Genomic DNA, 21,623 nt, shown 5'->3' with positions numbered 1-21,623 from the left:
TTACAATCGTCATCGAGGCAAAGACTTACAAAGTTCATACTTAACCCCATTGCGCCCCTTTTAAGCTGACGACGCCTTTGAATATACTTAATATATAAAAAAACTTCCCCTAATACAAATAAAAACCCTTACAGCATTCTGAATACTCGATCAACTGCACGCAATTGATAAATAAGTTTGTCATTAAGGATTCAAAGTCACTCAACTCATACCCTCCTCAAGTCATACTAGAATAAGTCTCTTTTACCGTTGTGTGAATTGATTGAGTTGAGCGCGAACATCAAACATGATTTTTTGATTGTTCTCCGATAGCAGCGCGAGACAATTCAATATAAAAACATTTCTTTAGTTCTCTTTTATAATACAAGAATCAAATAATGCAGTACTACTACGAGGGTGTATTGATATCTAGAAAACCATCATCAAGTACCTGTATTTAAAAGGTTTAAGATTTACGATATGCTTAATACCCTTGGTGATCAATGTCCTTCGTATGCGACTGTGAAAAATTGGACTGCAAGCTTCAAAAGAAGTGAATTTTCCATTGAAGATGATGACCAATCGGGAAGGCCAGTTTCTGTGTCAGTTCCCGAAAATATCGATGCAGTTCATGACATGATTTTATCAGACCGTCGATTTGGGCTAAAACGGAATCTGAAGCACTGAATATTTCATATGAACGCGTTCATCATAAAGTTCGTCAATTTGGACATGAGGAAAATTGCTGCAAAATGGATCCCTAAATATTTGAATGTTGACCAAAAGCGTGCAAGGGTAGAAGCATTGCGTTTGATCTGTGCTCGATTTGGAAACGATATAGACTACTTAAACCGATTTGTTACTATGGATGAGACTTGGGTACATTTCTACGATCCAGAAACAAAGAAACAATCGATGGAATGGCTGGTTCTCCAAGACCTAAGAAGTTTCGTGTCCAAAAATCTGCTGGAAAAGTTGTTGCTTCAGTTTTTTGGAATTGCCATGGAGTTATCATTATTGATTTTTTGGATAAGGATAGAACAATAACTGGAGATTACTATTCCAAATTACTACGGGAAAAAATTAAAGAGAAAAGACGAGGAAAGCTATCCAAAGGTGTTTTATTTTTGCAGGACAACGCCCCTGTACACAAATCTCATGTTGCCTTTATTACTAGAACACCCCCCTTATATTCACCAGATTTGGCTCCGTCCGACTATCATCTCTTTCCTCAACTGAAAAAAAGTTTTAAAGGTCATAAATTTTCTTCCAAAGAGGAGGTAATAAAAGCTGTGGAGGTCTGGTTTGCAGTAATAAATGTATCCAATTAAAAAGAGAATATGTTGAGTAATAAAAATATCTTGACAATTTTATTTGGTTCTATAGTAGGCTAAGAATTTTTCAATATATCCTCGTATTATTATAATCATATGTAAAAATATCTCTTCCTATAAGTAATTGGTGCGTGACTTAACAAAAATGTTCGGCTACATTCACAATTGGGAATACCCCATCAAAGTTACTTTCACGGCTGAGCACGTTAACAGAAACTTAACGTTCAAAACATGAATAGCTATTTTAAGACTTAGTGTATAATCCATTCCAGTTTTATTTAGCGTTTAGTAAACAACAAATTGTGTAATTCGCAAGGTATAATGGCTAAGAGTACATATAATATCGAAATACCGGAAGAATCTACTGAAATATTTATTCCTTTGAGTATATTAAGTGATGAAGATTTCAAGAATTATTGTCTAAGTTTCTTCAATTGTGTAAGTGAGAAAAAATTGATTAATTATAATTATTTTAATTATTATGATCGCATAAAAGTGTTTGTTGTGAAATAATGATGTTATTTTATTATTACATTATGTAAACAAGATTTAAAAATATTTTTTTCTACGTCCGTTATAATATTCACGTTTCTTTTCATTCGTTAGCAAGAATGTAATTTTTGAATCGATTAAAAACCGTGAAAAAAAAGTACTGTTATAAGTTATATTTTCGATGTCCGAAAATATGTTTTTAAAAATTTATTGAACACAAAATTATAATAATTTTATAAAGTTGAATGAACGGAATTAACTATAATTCATTGAAAAGTGTTTACAGAAATCCTATTTTATATTAAAATACTTAAATGCTGATATATATTTACGAAATATGATCTTTTTACGTCTTAATTTTAATACTAATCTAGATGTTTCCTTATGTAACTAACGTGTCATTTTTTAACGCAAGTGAAAAAATTGTTTTATCAAAAGTTTTTTTCTCATATCAATTTGTTTCTCCGATGAATTTCTTGATATTCGTTCCGAAAATCCTAACCTAACCTAACTAAATATTAAGAATTGGTTAGGTTAGGTTAGGTTACGTTTCATTGATTTATCATATGTAATTTGTACCATGTATTGCCTAAAATAATGTAAATAATATGTCTCCCCCGCCTTAAATTTACTATTTGTACCCTCAGAAACAGCCCCAAATGCGTGAAAAATTTTTTGGAACGATTTTTGCCTGGAGTAATTCTAAATAATTACAAAAAGGCATAAACAGCTTCACAGAAAGAGTGTTAATAGCTTATTTTGGAACTAAATCCAAAATTTGGAAGTCTTCAACACTTTAGTCGATTTATTCAAAACTGAGAGGCACCCTAATGGTAAATAACGACGTAGATATCAGTAAATACTCGAAACTAATTGCATATTTGAAAAATAAATCAGTTGGCTCGAAACATTGGCTCGTGAAGAAATTAATAAGTTTCTGTTGATCTTTATCTCATGCATAAGGTATGACACAAAAAATTTTAATGTAAATAATACCGGAAATGTTTTAATTATCGCAGTACCTGATAAAAAAACTCACGTTCAATGTCGATTTACTATTATTATAGATTAAACTTGGTAAATATAAAAAATATAAAAATCAACGACCCACAAATGTCAAAACAGATCATTTCTTTTTGCAGTAAAATCCTTTTTGCAATATAAAAATGGAAAATGCAAAACCCAAGTTGTAGGTATCAATAAATTTTCAAAAATTCCCTCGTTTATCGCAACATATTTGAATTTACCTAATCCAAATTAAAAAAACTACACTAGGCATACATTTCGAGGTTCTTCGACAACTCTATTAGTGGATTTCGGTGGTTATATAATTCAACTAAAGAAACAATAAATACTAATACAACTATTGACGATGTTAAATGTTGCCAATTCAAGCACCAACAGTAATTTAACTTTTTTACTTAAAATTAATAAAAGTCTTGCCGAATTTCTTTAAGTCTGTAGATGTAGAGAAAATTTTGAATGAAACTCGTGAGTAAAGTAACTATATTTTCACTCGTGGAAATTGCCTACTCTTGAAAAAAAATATTACTTTACTTACTTGTTGCATAAATAACTATTAAATCAATATTTTCAAATATTTTGCCCTAAGAAGGGTCCAGATGTATAGAGGTGTATGTTACATCTTTTTTATTTCTTTTTCTGTACAATACGAATTCAAAATTATATCAACATTAGTTTTATTGGATATAATGTAATTATTTGCATATTTCGATGGGGTGACTACTTTTAAATCCTTTTAGAAAAAGGATTGAAACAATAGTCGATTCAAGTCGCACACTCGCAGGTCAAAAGTTTCTAGCAAAAAATTTGTAGCTTCAATGCTTCTTCTAATTTTAGCATCTTCTAATTTCAACCGTTTTAGATTTATAATGAGTGTTCCATATTGTTATCGCTTGATTGAAGCTTAAATTTTAATGAAAATCATACTTTATTTGAAATTAACTTAATAATATTAAGTGTTCCATCCCCTGGCTGGAAGAACAGCTTCAAATCGCTCGATCTTCTTGAATGCTAACTCATTCTTCAGTGAGTGCCATTTTGTAGCTTGTATTGGGACTTTTTTCTTAAGTTCATCTCAAAAAAGCTCGATAGGAAGTCCGAGCTACGCACTGGCCAATCGTAATTTCGACATCCTGTAAATACAGCTGTAAGGAACCTGCAGTATATGGACGGACATTAATCTTCCTTATGTATCAGTTAGTCCTCCAACTCCTCCGACAGTTTCAATTAAAACCAACTCGATTTTTCCTTCCATTGAAATGCTAACCCAAACCATTCAGGAACCTTCTCCAAAAGTCACGTTTTCTTTTATGCACCACTACGCCAATTTTTCTCCAGGTCTTCTTCAGACTCATCCTCTTCTATCGCTACTATACAGACACACTCGCACACTCTGCTTTCGTCTGAAAAGAGAACGGAGCCTCAATACACAGGCTGCTCGGCGGGCACTTTTCGCGTTTCTCTGAAGTCTTGCTAAACTTTGAAAACTAGTGAGGATGATCCCAGAAGTACCTGGCCTGACCTAGAAATAGCGGTAGTTGCTTGAAAAATACCACTGTATCAGAAAGTACACAACATACAGTATATGTTTCATGTTTGAAGACGCCAAATTCCTACAAGATCCCATTAACAAATTTACTACAACAACAAATGGTTAATTTTTCATTATGTCATATTTATTTGCTGGGATCAATTACCACTTTGATAAAAAATTTAACTCAAAAGGAAAATATGTGAAATCGAAGAGGAAGACACAGTTAATAAGCAGATGATACAGTGTTGCTTTAATAATAGATATTTGACGCTTGAAGATCGTTCGTACTCGGGTCGTCCACCAGCGTGAGAAATCCGAAAGAGATGTTGAAAATACAACAACAACAAATATTTTTATATCAAATTCATCTATTTTAATATTAAAGCGAAAATCCCATCACGACAATAAGGTCCCACGCTCAAATGTTGGAAAATCCCGATTGATATGAGTATTTCCCGCGTTTCCGCATATATTTTCGATGATAAATTGGCAACAGCGAGTTCAATAGATAGTATATTTATAAAACTGGTTTTGTGTTGAGTCTCCAAAACAAAATAAATCGAGTATGGTAGAGGATCTCCGTTGAGTGTTGAACGTGTGTTTAATGTTATGTAAAAATCCCGTCGTGGTTACAGTAAAAACTATGGAAGTACCAAAAGGTAACGAAGATGAAAATATTCAACTGAGAAACCCTATTTTGAATAATAGCGAAGTTTGCGAATATTTTAAAAGTATATTCACGCGTGTAAGTATTATTTATAATAAAAATATATACAGTGCGTGTATAAAATAGCGCATAAAGTTAAATTCCAAATCTAACGAGATTTCATCATTTTTAAAAGATACAGATTGAATAACTTCTAAACGACGACGTTTAGAATATTTTTTTTAAATAAAACATACCAGTTTTTCAACGATTGGTGGAAAATAATAAGTGTCAATAATACTGGAAGAAAAAAAATCAGCAGAATTCAAGATAAATGGCGTTTTCGTAGTATTAGTTCATAAATGCTACAAAATTTGGAAAAAGAGGGCTGAATCAACTGTTAACAAAGAATATGGAGCAAAAACAAAATTCCGGAAGATCCGGAAATAAGTAGAATTTGCTACTTTTTGATGCCAGTTAGAAGAAATGAAAAAATTTTACAACAAAGAAGGTTTTAGTTAATAATAGCACCTAACAAACATTCAAGAACTTTGTAAGAAAACAAAGATTACCAAAAAGGATTAAAACATAGAAGAGTACCGAGTCCTGTACTAGTTAAAAAAAATATGATGGCCTTTGGAATGTCTGGATGTCTTTATTTAATATTTTAACTAAAAACGAGTTGATTTATAATGTATTAATAAGAAAGCCGGCAATTAAACTAAAAAATACGAATATAATTAAAGATATAACAGAAAAAGAAGACATAAATAATTGTGATGAAATAAGAATTAAACGAAACATAGTTGGAAATGGTGAACAGTTTTAAATATTTATTAATATAAAGCAATGAAATTCAAAAATTAAATTATGTATTACATAGAAATTTTCTTAGAAGAAAAGGCAACAAAATTATTGTTGATAACTCAATTTATCGACCATGCATGGTAGTGAAAATACTTTCAATACTTGTACGTCCCAGAAGTACCTGATCCAACTCAGAAAACACAGAAAAACCATTAACTGTCGACATTACCCCTTCATTGTTAAAAAATCTTCGATCATCAAGCCATTTTTTCAAGTTTGGGAACAGAAAATAATCCGAGGGGATAAATCTGGCGAATATGTTGGATGGGGTAGCAAATCAAACGTTAATTCATTAATTTTGACAATTGCAATAACGGATATGTGAGCTGGTGCATTGTCTTGATGAAATAAAACTTTCTTGTGTCCGTTTTCCTTGATTTCTTCGCTCAAACGTTGCCATAAGTTCGCATAATACTCGCCATTGATAATTTTTTATTTTAGAAATGGAATAATTACGTAAAGTGAAATGTGAACCTGACAAAAACATATTCACAAGTACAGTCAAGTACTTTAAAATCGATCTCATAGTTTTCAGTAGTAATAACCCAAGGACATTTATAATTGATCGAAAAAATAAGATTTCGAAAGCTTGGAAATAGAAAAAATATAGAGCAAAACAATTTATTGGTGCAATTAACAAAAAACAATTAGAAAAGTTGAGTGGTGTAGTGAAAACAGTCCACGGGATCTGTTTTCAGTATAATTCAAACGAATGGCTTCAAATTAATCGATTTCTTTGAAATAATTGACTATTTAAATAATACAGTCAATAATATATTCGATTCTCCTTACGAGGTTGTCATCAATTATATCAATTGTTTTAAATGGACCTTGATTATTCACTTACTACCAAGAATTCATCATTAAAATTTGGTTACACACAATACTTTTATTTTCTTTATTACTGATGGAAGGGTAATGAACTATGATTAATGAATTTTCTGGTTTATAACAAATCGATCGTCTGAATATAAAAGAACTTTGGTGGCTTATTTTAATTCTACTCCAACTCTGGAAAGCTTTTCTCTAGAAAATGTCATGTTTATGCTACATTTATTTCGGATTTGAAAATTTTTCTATTTAATGCTCTAACTTAAGGAAGAGTCCTTGGTCGTCGCAGAGTTATATACCAATCAATGTGTCTTTTATACACTTAGTTTGAACCATCAGTTCTTTGTTTTATATAGTAAATAAAGTGCGTTCGCAAAAATCGTCATGCACGCGCCAATAACAAGTTTCAACAAGCTTTACACGAAGTTTGAACTTGCCATTTTATCATAATAGAGCTAGAACAACCTCTCGCTTTTAAAAAATTGAGTTTGGATTATTTCCAACACATCAAAAACAGAATAAAGACTATTTACAGTGAGTTGTGTCCATGATTTTAAATAATTAAACTTTGGTTTGAGTTGTTTCGCCGGGGAGAAGATGAACCGCGTGCGGGTGACTACTTCAGAAAACTTTAAATTAGTAGAAGAAATTGTTTTAAGTGACCAGCGCCTAAAATCAAGAGAAATTGCAGCACGGGCCGGTATTTCTAAAACAAGTTTTCAAAGGATAAGATAAGGATTAATAATATTATATTTTTAATGAGCTACGTGCTCTTTAGATCGTACATTAACGGACCTCTTAGTTTGCCCAACTTACTTCCTGTCACAATCAATCCAGCTAATTTCATAATTACCAAGTTTATTTCCAAATCTGGTATTTTATCTTCAGGATTACCAATTGTTTTATTCTATTACTGAATTCATAAACCAATATTATAACTACTTTCTTCCAATCCATTGATATAAACTGAATTTTAAGGTACCAGATCAAATTTTTGCTATTTTTCATTTGAAGTCTTGCAGTATAAATAGTCATAGTCGTGTACAAAGTCTTGCGCTGTTTCGGTATACTTTTATAAGAGACAATTTTTGAATTTTGCAATAATTAATTTTTCAAATGATCCTAGTAGACGAAGGATTAAGAAATAAACATTATATTTGTCACATATCCCTGCAAACTAATCAATTTCTTTGTTTCAGTGCGATACGGATAAAGATGGTTACGTGAGTGTAAGCGAATTAAAAAAATTCCTTGAAACTCAAGAAGAAGTGGTCATTTCTGAAGACGTTCTAGACATACTTTATGAAAAATTCGATAGAAACAAAGATAGGCAATTGGATTTCGAAGAATTTCTCGATATGATCAACAACAACACGTTCAAAGAAACTTTTTACTCAGTAGCTAATAGGTAAATCACACATATTACATATATATTGTATCGTCATCGATCCTCAAACTTACTTAGACTGAAATAAGGACATTATATAAGCACTGCAAACTGAAACATCTATTCTGTCTCCCATTTGCTAGAGCTGGAATGAATAGTTAAGTCACAGATCTCCTTACAGCTCCACAGCATTGAGAAATATTATACTGTTTTCCAAATAGTTCTTAACCGGAATAGTAACGTGGAACCGAGCGTTGTTATGATGGAAATTTATTGCCTCGTGTCTGGTTGCATATTCCGGGCGTTTTTCGGTTAGTACTCTTTTCAAACGGATTAATTGTGTTCGGTAGCGTTCTCCATTGATGGTTTCACCCGGATTTAGCAGCTCATAATACAGCACACCCTTCTGATCCCACCAAATAGAGAGCATTACCTTCGCGCGATGGATATTTGGCTTTGCCGTTGAATTGGCTGCTTGGCCGGATTTCACATATGATTTTTTGCGTTTGGGGTTGTCGTAATGGACCCATTTTTTATCACCAGTAACAATCCGATGCAAAAATGACGTTCCAGCAGCATTTCGGACATGCAAAACCGCCTTTCGACGTTTCTCGGCTTGAATTCATGTGGAACCCAATTTCCTTGCTTTTGAATATATCCAGCCGCTTTTGAACGTTTTGAAATGGCTGCTTGAATGACGCCCAAAGATTCTGCGAGCTCTTCTTGTGTTTTGCAACAATCTTCATCGAATAATGTTTCCAGTTCTTCATCTTCAAACTTTTTTTTATCGTATCTAGTACCTGAGCAAATTTAATTGTGCACACGTTTAAATAATTAACTTACGCTTGGAGAGTGCTAGAATTGATTCGGGATATTTGGTACAAACCTATCTACATTTTTATTGAGATTTAGAAAGTATCTATTGATATACGAACATAATAAATCTCATGAATTTGAGGTTTTGAAATGCTTAAGAATCAAGTTTAAAAATTCTTCATGTTATCTTGGTAATTTGGTTAATATTTAATCAACAACTAACACCTTTACTTATGTTTTTCTTTATTGGAGTGGTATTTACATTTAGGGGAGATAGTGTAGTATCTACGTACAAAAAATTACCTGGACGTACATTCGTAATTAGAAAAAATAATTTTCATAACCTAGTGTTGTTTTTTTCAGATTTTTTAAGTTCGTGGTGGTTCCAAAAGGATGTAGAAATCGTATGCGAATTCAAAGGACTATTACAATGACGGGGGAGTACGAAAATAATCTTAAATTTGGTACAAACTTAATGGGGATGGCTATTATTTCATTGCTACAGTTAATTTTCTTTTACGCGAACGCAGCTTATAAAAAAACGCCAAAAGATTGGGGTCCTGTGGCGGAGGCCTTATGTTTCGATCCATGTAAAAAAAGAGAAGTCTATAGATATTTTACTTATGCTCTGCTACATGCTGAGTAAGTATATTCAACTATTTTTTCAATTTCGACGTACGAATTCATTTTATTTTTAAAGAAGAAGAACCGTTTGTCTATGAAATTAAAATGAGAGCTATTAGACTAAAAAAACCAACTTTTGATTAAAATCAGGCTAAAAAAGGTAAATTGGACGTAGAAAAGCAGCCTTTTGGCTAAAGTAAACTCAAGTAAAAATCATTTTGGCCAGATTACATTATAAGAAAGCGAAATTTAAACAAATTATATTTGAGAAGCCGTTTTACATCCAAATTAAACTGAGAATTAGAGTTAAAATTAAACGTTAAAAAAGTCGTTTGTCTATTAAATCGAACTGAGAGCAGTTTTTGTAAATTTTTTATGAAATTAGTACAAAAAACCCTAAATATCTATCAAATTAAACTTAAAAAATTTTTTTTTCAAGAAATGAAACCGAACTAGCCATTTTTGGGTAAAGTAGACTGAAAATAGCCAAATTTTTATAAAATTAAGCTCTGAAGATTCAAATAAGGCTAAAAAAGTCTAGCTAGATATAGAAAAACTGCCAAAATGAACTCAAAAAGTCAAATTTTTGAAAATTAGTTTTTGAAAAATTTTTTTTCTGCCAAATTAAACTTTAAAAATGCCAACACTATATTTGAGAAGCCAAATTTTGAACAAATTAGACATAGAAAAGTTACTTTTGACTTAATAAGCCTTATAAAAGTCAAATTTGAATCAAACAAGACTTGAAAACCCGGTTTTCTACAGAAAAAAACTATTTTTGTATAAATAAAATAAATTAGACTCAGAAAAGCTATTTTTAGATCGAATTAGGCCAAGAAAAGCCAAATTTAACTACCTCTTAGATGAAATAAACTAAAGGAACGCCCCATTTCCATCAAATTAGACAAGTGGATACGCTTTTCTGCCAAATTTAATTAAGAAAAGCCATTTCTGGCCAAATTAGACCAAGAAAAACTAAATTTGGATAAAACTATATTTCAGAACCCAAATTTTGAATAAATTAGAGAGAGAAAAGTCACATTTTCATCTAATAATCGTTAGTAAAGCCCATTTTCAATCAAAATAAACGTGAAAAGTCGTTTTTCTATCAATATGAAGTGAAAAAAAATTTTTTTTTGAATAAGCTAGCCTAAAAGAAGCCCTTTTAGATTAATGTGGGTCAAGAAAAGCCAAATTATACTACTTCTTAGATGAAGTAAAGCTCAATTTTAATCAAATTAGACTTGTGGAGCCAGAAAAGCCATTTGTGGCCAAACTATACCAAGAGTAACTGAATTTTGAATAAACTAGACTAAAAATTAAACGACTAATAGCCATTTTGTTGTTGAAACTATACATAGTAAGTTATCAAAAGCAAATTTTTATCAAATTATGTTCATAAAACTTGCTATTTTGGATCAAAATTTTTCAATTTTTCAAACTAATTTAACAGAAAAAAGCTCAAATAGACTAAGGAAAAGCAAATTTTTATTAAATTATTCCAAGAAAAGTCAAATTAAATATATTTGTTCAAACTACACATAGAAAAGCTACCTCTACGCCGAAGTAAAGTTATACTAGGAAAATTTTGATAAAAATAAATTTCATAAATTGAACTCACATAAACTGTTTGTACCAAATTTGGCCAAATTAGACCAAGAATAACCAAATTCTGATCAAATTAGACTTATAAATCTATTTTTCTATGTAGAAAAGACTTTAGTCCAAAATAGAGATCAAAGTACACTAAAAAAAACATAAGTTATGATAAACTAGACTCATTTAGCTGCAAACGCCCCCTGCAGAAACTTTCTGTTGTAGTTAATAATAATATCAAGCTTGACTTCAATGTTAAATATTTGTATTATTTTCAGTCTCACACATCTGCTCGGCAACGTTATAATTCAAATTTCCGTTGGAATAGTTTTGGAGATGATGCACAGCTGGAGAGTCGCCGTAATATATATAGCCGGAGCTATTGGAGGATCTATGACCCATTCAGTATTGGATAGGAAAGCACTCCTTGTTGGTGGAAGTGGAGGCGTTTTTTCTTTTTTTAGTGCCCACATTGCTGAAGTTATAATGGTAAATTCATATTTGATTATATGACTATTAGAAAAAAAAAGTTTCATAGTTCATATGCCTTCAGATAGGCCCGTCGTACCCCACTTGACGTTACCAAAGTTCAATGTCCTTTGAGAAGCCGACTTGAACCCTTTGATGTGGTCTGGCAGGTTGTGGGATGTGCCCAGGTGAGTGCAGGGCACTCACAGATTACGTGGTCTACAGTTTCGTCTTCCTCGGTACTCTGGATCATCCGTTATGCCCATGGTGTGATGGTGACGTCTTAAATGGCAATGTCCGGTTAGAATTCCGGTCACTAGTCTAATTTCGCGCATATTTATCTATTTACCTGGAGCAGTTGTTTGGTGAGAGAGAGATCTATCAGTCTTCTTCATCTATCTCTGCCGAGCACGCCTTGCGCGAAGGCTGTTGAGCCGATTTAGCCAATTCGATGTACGAATTTGAGGTTACAACTTTTTAAAATCAGTTTTATTGATCAGAAATTATATTAAAAGTTATAAGTTTCAAAATGTTTGAAGAAAGAAGCTTTTTTTCTCTAGAAAAGGTTATAAATCATCACTAAAAGGCAGAGTGCTATTTACTACGATGAAAACACGTGGAATGATTTTTCTATGAAACAAAGTTATATCTTATCATGTACCATATATTCTTTAATTTTCAGAACTGGAGAGAAATGAGCCATCCCTCAGTTAGATTGTTACTTTTTGGCATCGTTGTGGTTGTAGAAGTTGTAATTAACGTAATTACAAATCCAACTGATTCGACAAGTCATGTGTGTCATGCGGGAGGAGCAATAGTGGGATTATTACTAGGAGTAAACATTCTCAGGAATCTCCAAATTACAGAAAAAGAAAATATCATTTGGTATATTTGTTTGTTAATACAAATAGTTCTCGCGATGATTTTTATCATTCTAGATTTTAAACTTCCTATTGAAATTGATTGTTTCAATTTTAATTCGACGATATCATCGCAACAAGTTTTTAATCGTACATTAATCGAGCCAGAGTATAATTGATTTCGATATCACCGATCATAATTCGCAAATAACTCTGTATACGTAGTCAGGGAGTAGTAATAAGACATTTTCAATTGAACTGTGATATTAAATTAATATTTATTTGCAATTATAGTATAAGTAAATTACTTTTTTTATTCAGTTTGTTTTATTTATAATTTTTATTCGTATGTCAAATGTCACTTTATTCATGACAACAAAGAGGCTGATTCGTTCATTGGTGTAGTCAAAAAACAGGATCCGTGGAGATAGATGGAATCAACTGGTATTAGATAATCTATGGTAACACAAATTAGCCTTCTGAATATGAAATTTGTATAATTTATTTATAATATTTAAGTACAAATAATGTATATAGGAATTTACAAAAATAAAAATTTTATATTTCCGTTGTTGTAAATCTCAAATTCATCACTTCTATAATTTTTCAGGTATTATCAAGGTAGTATAAACTAAATATAACTTTTAAAAGACATTATATAATAAAAAAAAACAAACACTAAAGAATGCCATTAACTGTTTACTTGTTTACTATGTATTGACGTCAGAGCACCGCCATATTGGCAATACGTGTTTTAGCACAAATTTTAAACTGAAAATTCAAAAACTTAATTTCAAATGTCAAAATAATTTTAATAATTAACACGATTAAGCTGTGATGTACTATCGAGCGTTTCTATACTCAAATTATCATCTTCAGACACCGATAAACGATAACCAAAAACTTGTGGTATACCTAATTTACTTAAAAATAACAATAAAGTACCAATTTGATAAATCGATTGAAATTTTGATTTTCACTGATTTGTTTTTGATGAGTATCAACTCAAGACTCAAATTATAAATTCACAACAATTTTGATACAGTTTCGGTAATAAATATTTAAAAAAATATAATAAAAATAGTTATAACTAAAATACTGTTATTCGAGATTTTTTATAGTCGAGTCAAGACGTGGAAATAAAAATAAAATTCAATTTCACAAACAAATTTGAGGTAAAAACATATTCGAGTTAATGAGTTTTCCTAAAAATTAATTCTATTAAAACGGTCGTAACATGGTGTATATATGTATAAAAACAATTCAAAAGTTTGCTGCTTCATAACCGTTCTTGGAAATTTGTACCCAGTGCGATTATATTAACATAATCGAACAGGACCGACTTCACGGTCTGTGTCGTGGACGAATTAGTAACAATACAGCTCATCGAACGAACGAAATTTGAAAAAAAATCTGCAACTTTAGTTTTAATTTTGTCTAATAAATGTAACTAGCTGCCTATACCTTACCTAGGTATTATTTGTTATAGAATTTAAAAAAAAGTTCTAAAAAATCTCGATTGACGTTAACAACTTAAATTAAACTATAAATAATACGATTTTTCAACCAAAATAATAAACAAATACTGAATAATAAAATATATAAGGTGTCAATAAAAACAAGTGTAAATAATCTCGATGATATTCAATGAAATCAAATACTAAAAAACATTATCCACTGATGTGTCCAACAATTAAGAAAACTGGAATTCATACCGAACACTTTCAGTCTTTGAAGACGATAACTTTGTTATCAAAACCCGAAAGATCGCAGAATGCATAAAAAAATGAGAAATAATATTTACAGATCTTGAAAAAGTGTTTTACTAGGTCCATGTAATATGGAAACTGCCGAAAGATCGAAGAATATACAAAAAAATGAGAAACAATATCTATAGATCTTGAAAAGGCATTTTAATGGGTCCATAAAGTATAGACCTGTCAAAACACTAAAGAATATTGGAAAAAAGTAAAAACAGTATCCACAGATCTCGAAAAGGCGTTTTACTTGGTCCCTTACTTACTTTACTACCAATATAAAAAATAAAGGAGAAATAGTATCCATAGACCTTGAAAAAGCATTTTATTTGGTCCATATGTATGGAAACTACCAAAAGACTCAAGAATATAAAAAAAGGAGAAATAGTATCCATAGATCTTCAAAAAGCGTTTTACTATGTGTATATAGTAAGAAAACTACCGAAAAATCAAATTGAAAATAATAGTATCAAAAAGAAAGTGGTAATGAAATGTTGCGTGGCACTTTCCTGGGTTCGTGACTGGAGAGAAGAAAAGAATCAATATCTTGAAAACGCAAAGATTGATCAACATATGTACAACCAGAGTCATAAGAACAAAGAGAAAACCTTAAACTGAATATTTAGACACGTCTCTGGATGAAAATTTTAGCTCTAACTCAAAAGTTAATGGGATCCGAATACTATAAATACCATCAAATGGTACAAAGATATAAAGAACTGAAATGGAAGTGCACCAAATAATTTAGCAGTTAAACATGAGTGGATAATGTGCTTTACTCATATTAATACTTTTCCTTTGGAAAATAACTCTTCCACGCCAAATTCCAAATGATACAAGTTCCCATTAGAACACCATATGTCAGTATAGAAATCCACCATATGATCCTTTCAGTTCTAGTTACTTTAAGGTTCCTCAAAACGTTGATTCCCACTAATAATCCCGCTAGGGCTCCGGCAAAATGAGCGGCGTATCCGATATGTTCGTTGATATCTAATACGTATCGATTATATATCGATGTACCTATATCTGATGCGGCTAATAAAACGAAAATGAGAAACTGGGCGATGGGGAACGACATTTCTTTCCAATTCTAAAAAAAAAAAAATATTTGAATACTATCATATCTATCATAAGAAAATGTAAAAAGCTCGCCCTATATATTAATACATCTAAAAGTGTATCAATGAATATGTCGGTATCAAAAGATTGTAGATTGTAGATTTCGCGAACCTGAAACTACTGAAAAACAAATTAATAACAAGAATAACGAAGTTAAAAATCTACAGGACTTTAATAAGACCAATCGTAACTTATGGCAGTGAATGTTAGATGATGACACAAAAATTCAAAGAAAGATATTTAAAATAGAATGGAAAATCCGAAATAATAAAGAAATTGATGAAATATTAGACAATGACGATGTAAAATGGAAGATCTCTAACAGAGTCAAAATATATGCAGCAGAAAAAGAGGCACACCCCGTATCAGATCAAGTGCACGAAGACTTACAAACAATGAATATGAAAGGGTGGGAACAGAACAGTTTGGAGGCGGTTATCTTCATGGATTTCCTTTTGTTTTAAACAAATTTTGTATGATAGTTTTCATATAAATTCGTATTTTCTATTTATTTGGAGAACAGAACAAATAGAATACATTCCAGTTTGTTTATATTATTAAAAAATATAAATTTATTTTTTTTGGCTCCTTTTTTTCAAATCTGTTCTACCTATTCGTTCTTTTTGCAGTGATTTTCATCTGTGTTCCCATTCCTTCCTTGTTTAATTTTTCCCGCAGTTCTACAGCTGCCAGATTGGGAGTTTCAACCAGGATTTAACCACCCGATTACAAATTCAACTTATTATAATAATTAGGAATCCAGTTGAGGGCTGCAACCATCCCGGATTTCTATAGATAAGTCCCAGTCTCATCTCGCGGAAGACAATAGTACTTGGAAGCCACCATTGGTGGTACCAACTTTCCATCTATGTTTACAGTTATTAGAACTTTTCCATCAGTATTGATTTTCTGATTTATACCCTTTTGACCTTTTTATGCCGACACTTTACTTCCTTTGGGGATGAAATCTGTCTCATCCCTATTAAACACACTGGTAAATTCAAGTAGTATTTCTTCATTGCCATAGATGGCCAAAAAATTTTTATTTTCATGAAACCATGAAACTTTCTTTTAACACTGATGCTAGGGTAGTTTTTAAATCTTGAAAAGTTCATGATGGCGGTTTTTAAATTTTTGAAGACAACCATGTCTATCCTCAAAAGCATTTTTGCACCTCAACTCCTTTTCTTTTCTTATTTTGGACTGATCCTGGGAACCCTGTTTTGCTTAATAGCTGTAGATACAGGAGTACCATGCGAAACTTGCTCTAATGCTCTTTCCATTTGAACTTCACTGTTGACTACTGATTAGGTGACAACGACCATTTTTTTACCTCAATACCTTGTTAATATTCTAAACACCTTTCTATTAATGTTTTTCGTTTTATTTTGACCACTAGTTGCATGCAAAAAATAAATTTAACGGTTAAAAACGTCTATTGTGCACTTACGTTTTTAAAGAAGTGTTTGATAGTAATTTGTATTCTTAACCATAACCCTGAAAAATCCATATAGATACCTCTAACATCAATTTTATGTAAGAAAAAAAAGTATATTTTTCAAAAAATAATAGATTGTAATATAAATGATTATTTACCATAATAATAGAAGCGATATGAGCTGTAACAAGTGAATATACTCCTCCACTGGCACCAGCTAATTTAACTGTAGGATCCATTATAGAAGTGCCCAATGAACCCGCTACAACTCCTGCTAGGTAAACAATGAGCACCCTCCACCATTTGTGCACCATTTCTAAAGGTATTCCAAGAAGTATTTGTACAAAGAGATTTATTACCAAATGAAACACACTGAAAACAAAACATGGTTCAAAAGGAAAAAGGAACGAAATCAAACTAAGATTGAAAATTCGTTTTTAATATAAAGTTCAATTTAAAAATGAAAAAAAAACTTTTAACCAAATTAATTTTCTTTTTGGCTTCACCGAGGAAATATTTGTCCTCTTTCATCCATTTCTGTTTCTAATACATTTCCCAGAATGTTCTTTTTGTTTTGACAAATTTCCTCAATTTTCTTGCTACAAAATTGTTAAACTTGATGTTAGCAGCAATTTTCCCATATTTATGTTTCCCGTTATTTAAAACTAATAGTAATTAGGACAACAATTTTGATTTACATCTCAAAATTTTTTATTTCCGAAAATCATCCTCTTATTTTTTTATTAATTAAAGGTATTTGACTCGTCCCTTCCCTTATGTATTTGGAGTCCTTTCCCATTACATTTTTATTTATCTATTGTGCTTTTTCTGACTTGAACAATTCTGTATTATATACCGTAAGTTATATATTGTATAACATTATATATATTGTATTATATGGCTCTATGTTTACTTTTTCCATTTTCCCTGATAATTTCATAACAAACTAAAAGGTTTTCTTTGTGTAAATATGCTTAGAAAAATTTCTGATGAAAAAAGTATATTATAAGTGAGCTAATGCTTTGTAGAATTCGAGCTTTGATCAATTTCACCTTCCTTGAAACTTATTTAATGTCATTTAATATTTTAAACTAAATCTTCACACTTTTGAATACATATATTAAAATTTTATATATTTTTATATAGAATGAATTGAAAATTTTTCTGAAAATCAAACACCTGAGTTTTTTTATTTATTCAATTTTTAGTCACTATTATTTCTTTCCTTTCATTTACCGTATTATGCAACAATAATCACAAAATCCATTTTAATGTGGAAATTAATAAAAGTGAATCAATAATAATACTCACCCTACATGAACAAACATATAAGTTATGTATCTCCAAACTTCTCTTCTCCTAGATGGTTCGTAAATAAATATCGTTGCACACGGACCAGTCGCATATTTTGTAGAATCATATTCAGTAGCTTCATCAACACAAAAAAATATTATTTCTATTAAGGATAATATGATCATTCCAACAGCTGGAGGATAACAGGAATATTCTTCTTCATAAATACCATCGGTGGCATCAGGTCTGGTGTAATGTCTTTTGGGAACTACCCAATTAATGTATCTAGGATTTCAATATATTTTTTGGTATGTAAGAAATTCTTCATTTCTTTTTATACAAAGTTGAAAAATATATACATATATTCAAGAATTTTGAGGACATGCAAAAAAAATGAGATGATCCTTAGTGCAATATCTAATTGGTTCTACTTCTGTAAAGCAAAAAAGTACAGTAACTCAATCAAATGTAGCTCCTTGTTAGTCTCTTGCACTCAGATTCCAAAATACAACATCCTTCAGAAAATTTAAAGAAAACTAGTCATTAGAATCTGCAGCATGTTTCAACCAGTATAATTCAACAGAAGTAGTAGTACTACTAACAGACTTGATACCTATAGACTTACTGATAAGGGAAAGAAGCTTGACTTATGGTAAAGACAATTTAACCAAAGCAGAGGCAAAACAAATATCAATGGAAAGCTACCAAAGACAATGTGCCAGAATTAAATACAAAGGTAGCTAAATAAATGGATTAATTCCTATGGATCCAAAATTGCATTTAAAATAAATGATCAAATTAGTAATTTTGCAAGGCCCCTATCTGCTAGTTCCCCACTAGAACCGACTCTGAGCATACACCTATATAATTCACTAAATATTTTCATTGATTTGACAGAAATTTGCTAAAAAAAACTAATGAAATATTCCATATTTCGAATATTTCAAGCAACACATTAAATATCTATAACTCTACTAACCCATAATCACATTTAAATTAAATAATAATTAAAATGATAGGAAATTTGAATATTTTGTAAAAATGAAATTAATGTGAATAAAATTTTATATATATGGGAACAGTTAAACATATTTGAATGAATGAAGACAAGAATATCAACGATGTTCAAGTTTGTGGAATGATGTTAATGGTTTACACTTTCATTGATTATACAATACTAGAGACTTCAAAACCAGCAAAAATCATTATTTTGAATAGATTACTACATGTGAAATTACTCAGAATAAAAAAATGTGAAAACCTTTGTACATAGTGTCCAAATATGTAACTTAGATTAGGATTATGAATCATTTCATAGAATTCTTCGAAATCCAATTTTCTATCATCATTGCGATCATGCATAGTTAAAATTTTTTTAACACAATGTTTAGGAATGTCTTCTTCATATTCCCTACTTTCTATGAGATCAGTTAACTCCCTTACACCGATTAAACCATCCCTGTCTCTATCATACTACAAAAAATATATTAATAGAATCTCTATTACAATTTTGAAACAACTTTACCTTGTTGAAAATTGATTTGTAATATTCCTTGGGTTTTAAGGGAAACTCTATATTTTCTCCCATTGTTTTATACTTTTATAATACTAAGTTTGCGCTTATCGTTAAAGTTATCCACAAATTTACTTATAAAATAGTCAACAAATGAGCATTCTTATGAATTTATCAAAAAGATAAGACAACAAAAATTACTTTTTCAAATAATTGTTATAAACTAATTTATAACCTATTTTTGTAATTCCTAATAACCACAGAATAATAGATAACAAATAATTTTAGATTAAGTACACTAAGTGTATTTATTAGTAAAGGCTCGTTAGGACGGTGACATTCATGTCGTGGCATCAAATACTGTGACAGCGTTTGACATTCGGCGTTATGACACTAGGTGTTCACACGTACCAACACTTGTGTTGCGACATACTATTATCAGAAATGGCGGAACTCTTAACTGCAGTAGTGGATGTATTAGAGGAACTAATTAATTTGAAGTTGAGGCAAAAATTAATAAGGCGAGTGTGGGTAAGAAAGTGGATTAGACGTAGGAACACATTAGGTGCGTCAGGAACACTGCTGAGGGAATTGGAAATAATAGGAGAAAAATCCTTTCCTTTAAAAGAGTATCTGATGAAAACTTATCCTAGGCGGCCCAACCATAGTATTACGGAACGTGTTTTTGACTCTAGATCGTGTCGAGCAAGAAGAATAAGCGAGAATGGATTCGGAATTTTAACAAATCGTTTCTGGATATTTTTAAGGGCAATAGATCTTGAACCAGAAAAAGTTGTTAAAATCGTGCTGTGCTTCACATAATTAGATTTGGAAAACAGCTAAGTCAAATTATGGATTAACACCTGGTTTTGAAGATACAGAGAACGCTAAAATTGTTTTAGGAACATGGAGACCACAACTTCATTCTCAAGCACTGATAAGTATGGCTCCAACAAATACTAGAAATTTCAATAATGCAGCGTATCAAAAGCGTGCACAGCTAACCGATTACTTTATGGGAGAAGGCGAAGTATAATGGCAATACAGTATGGTGAATCTACAAGTCACCGGGGGTGTAGGCGATAACTGATGAAATTCGAGAAAAATTTGCATTTTCATTTTTCTTTATCATAACTCCTTTAACTTTACTATAACACAAAGTAAATGAATAAATTTAAATTACTCTAAACTAATGATTTTTTTACCAAATTTGTCTCAGACTCAGGTTCTAATTCTTCGTTTTTGGAAAGGAAGGCGTGAGCAAAATCATACCAGTGGATCTTGGGCTTATAAATTTCATTAACACCAAGGGCCTATTCCACAATAATACTTTGCACTTCTCACTTTGCAGTTTGCAATTTATTTTCAAATTCCTGTTCCATAGCAACAAGAAGTTGCAAAGTGAAAAGTGCCAAGTGCAAAGAATACATCGATAAGCTATAGTTTTTCCGATTTTTGTTCCACAATATATATCTCTTCGCAAAATACCAATTGTCATCTTGACACTTGTCAAATTATTCTGCTAAGTGTTTGAGTGGTTTGCAAAAATAGTTTATTCGTTTAAATATGGGAAAAAAAGGTTTGATTATTGAAAAGTCTTTAGAATTGGCGTCTCCAGAAAAAAAGTGGACCCATGTAAGAGACAATTTGTTCGGCTTATGGAAAAGCCGCACTTTGGTAAGTTCACGTAATAAATAATTCAAAATGTTCAGTACATTTGAGTTGTTTGTGTTTCGTAGAATAAACGAGATAATGCACGTCGGACAGGAACATCGGGGGGAAAGACTAAAAATTAGACTTGGCAATACTGGATATTTTCAATGAAGATAATGCGGTAGTGGATGGAATAAATTTTCCAGAAACTCAACCAATACCAAGTGCGAGTACTTCTTGCAACACAGTTTCTGACGAAACTGGAACTGAAATTTTGAAAGCTGAAATTGACTACCACAAGAGGAAAAGAAGGAAGACAGCAGAAAATTGTGTGCAAAAGAAGTACAACCACAATGAAGATAGGAGAGTCAAACTAAAAGAGTCTCCATT

At 31.3% G+C, this 21,623-nt stretch overlaps 2 protein-coding genes across 3 annotated transcripts; one reads left to right on the top strand and one right to left on the bottom strand.

The window, feature by feature from the left end:
- Positions 1 to 1,502: 1,502 nt before the first annotated feature.
- On the top strand, positions 1,503 to 13,024 carry LOC130901614 (rhomboid-related protein 3-like). Of its 2 annotated transcripts, none has more exons than XM_057813100.1 (5): positions 1,503 to 1,751; positions 7,906 to 8,114; positions 9,273 to 9,551; positions 11,408 to 11,618; positions 12,280 to 13,024. In XM_057813100.1, exons 1-5 carry the CDS (start codon positions 1,635 to 1,637, stop codon positions 12,634 to 12,636), a joined length of 1,173 nt encoding a protein of 390 aa, XP_057669083.1. In that variant the 5' UTR covers positions 1,503 to 1,634; the 3' UTR covers positions 12,637 to 13,024. The 2 variants fall into 2 exon arrangements, with proteins under 2 accessions (XP_057669083.1, XP_057669084.1); XM_057813101.1 differs by lacking the exon at positions 1,503 to 1,751 and adding an exon at positions 4,905 to 5,107 and having other exon boundaries at positions 12,280 to 12,869.
- On the bottom strand, positions 12,938 to 19,947 carry LOC130901616 (rhomboid-related protein 2). Its single transcript, XM_057813102.1, has 5 exons — positions 19,593 to 19,947; positions 19,329 to 19,540; positions 18,086 to 18,352; positions 16,933 to 17,146; positions 12,938 to 15,307 (listed from the first exon to the last, which is right to left on the bottom strand). The coding sequence occupies exons 1-5, from the start codon at positions 19,653 to 19,655 to the stop codon at positions 14,999 to 15,001; spliced, it is 1,065 nt and encodes a 354-aa protein (XP_057669085.1). The 5' UTR covers positions 19,656 to 19,947; the 3' UTR covers positions 12,938 to 14,998.
- Positions 19,948 to 21,623: the final 1,676 nt, after the last annotated feature.

The sequence above is a fragment of the Diorhabda carinulata genome, chromosome X (genome assembly GCF_026250575.1).
Source record: "Diorhabda carinulata isolate Delta chromosome X, icDioCari1.1, whole genome shotgun sequence".
NCBI classification, from domain to species: domain Eukaryota; kingdom Metazoa; phylum Arthropoda; class Insecta; order Coleoptera; family Chrysomelidae; genus Diorhabda; species Diorhabda carinulata.
The sequence above is the reverse complement of the archived record's forward strand: the minus strand, read 5'-3'. Positions and strand labels throughout refer to the sequence as shown.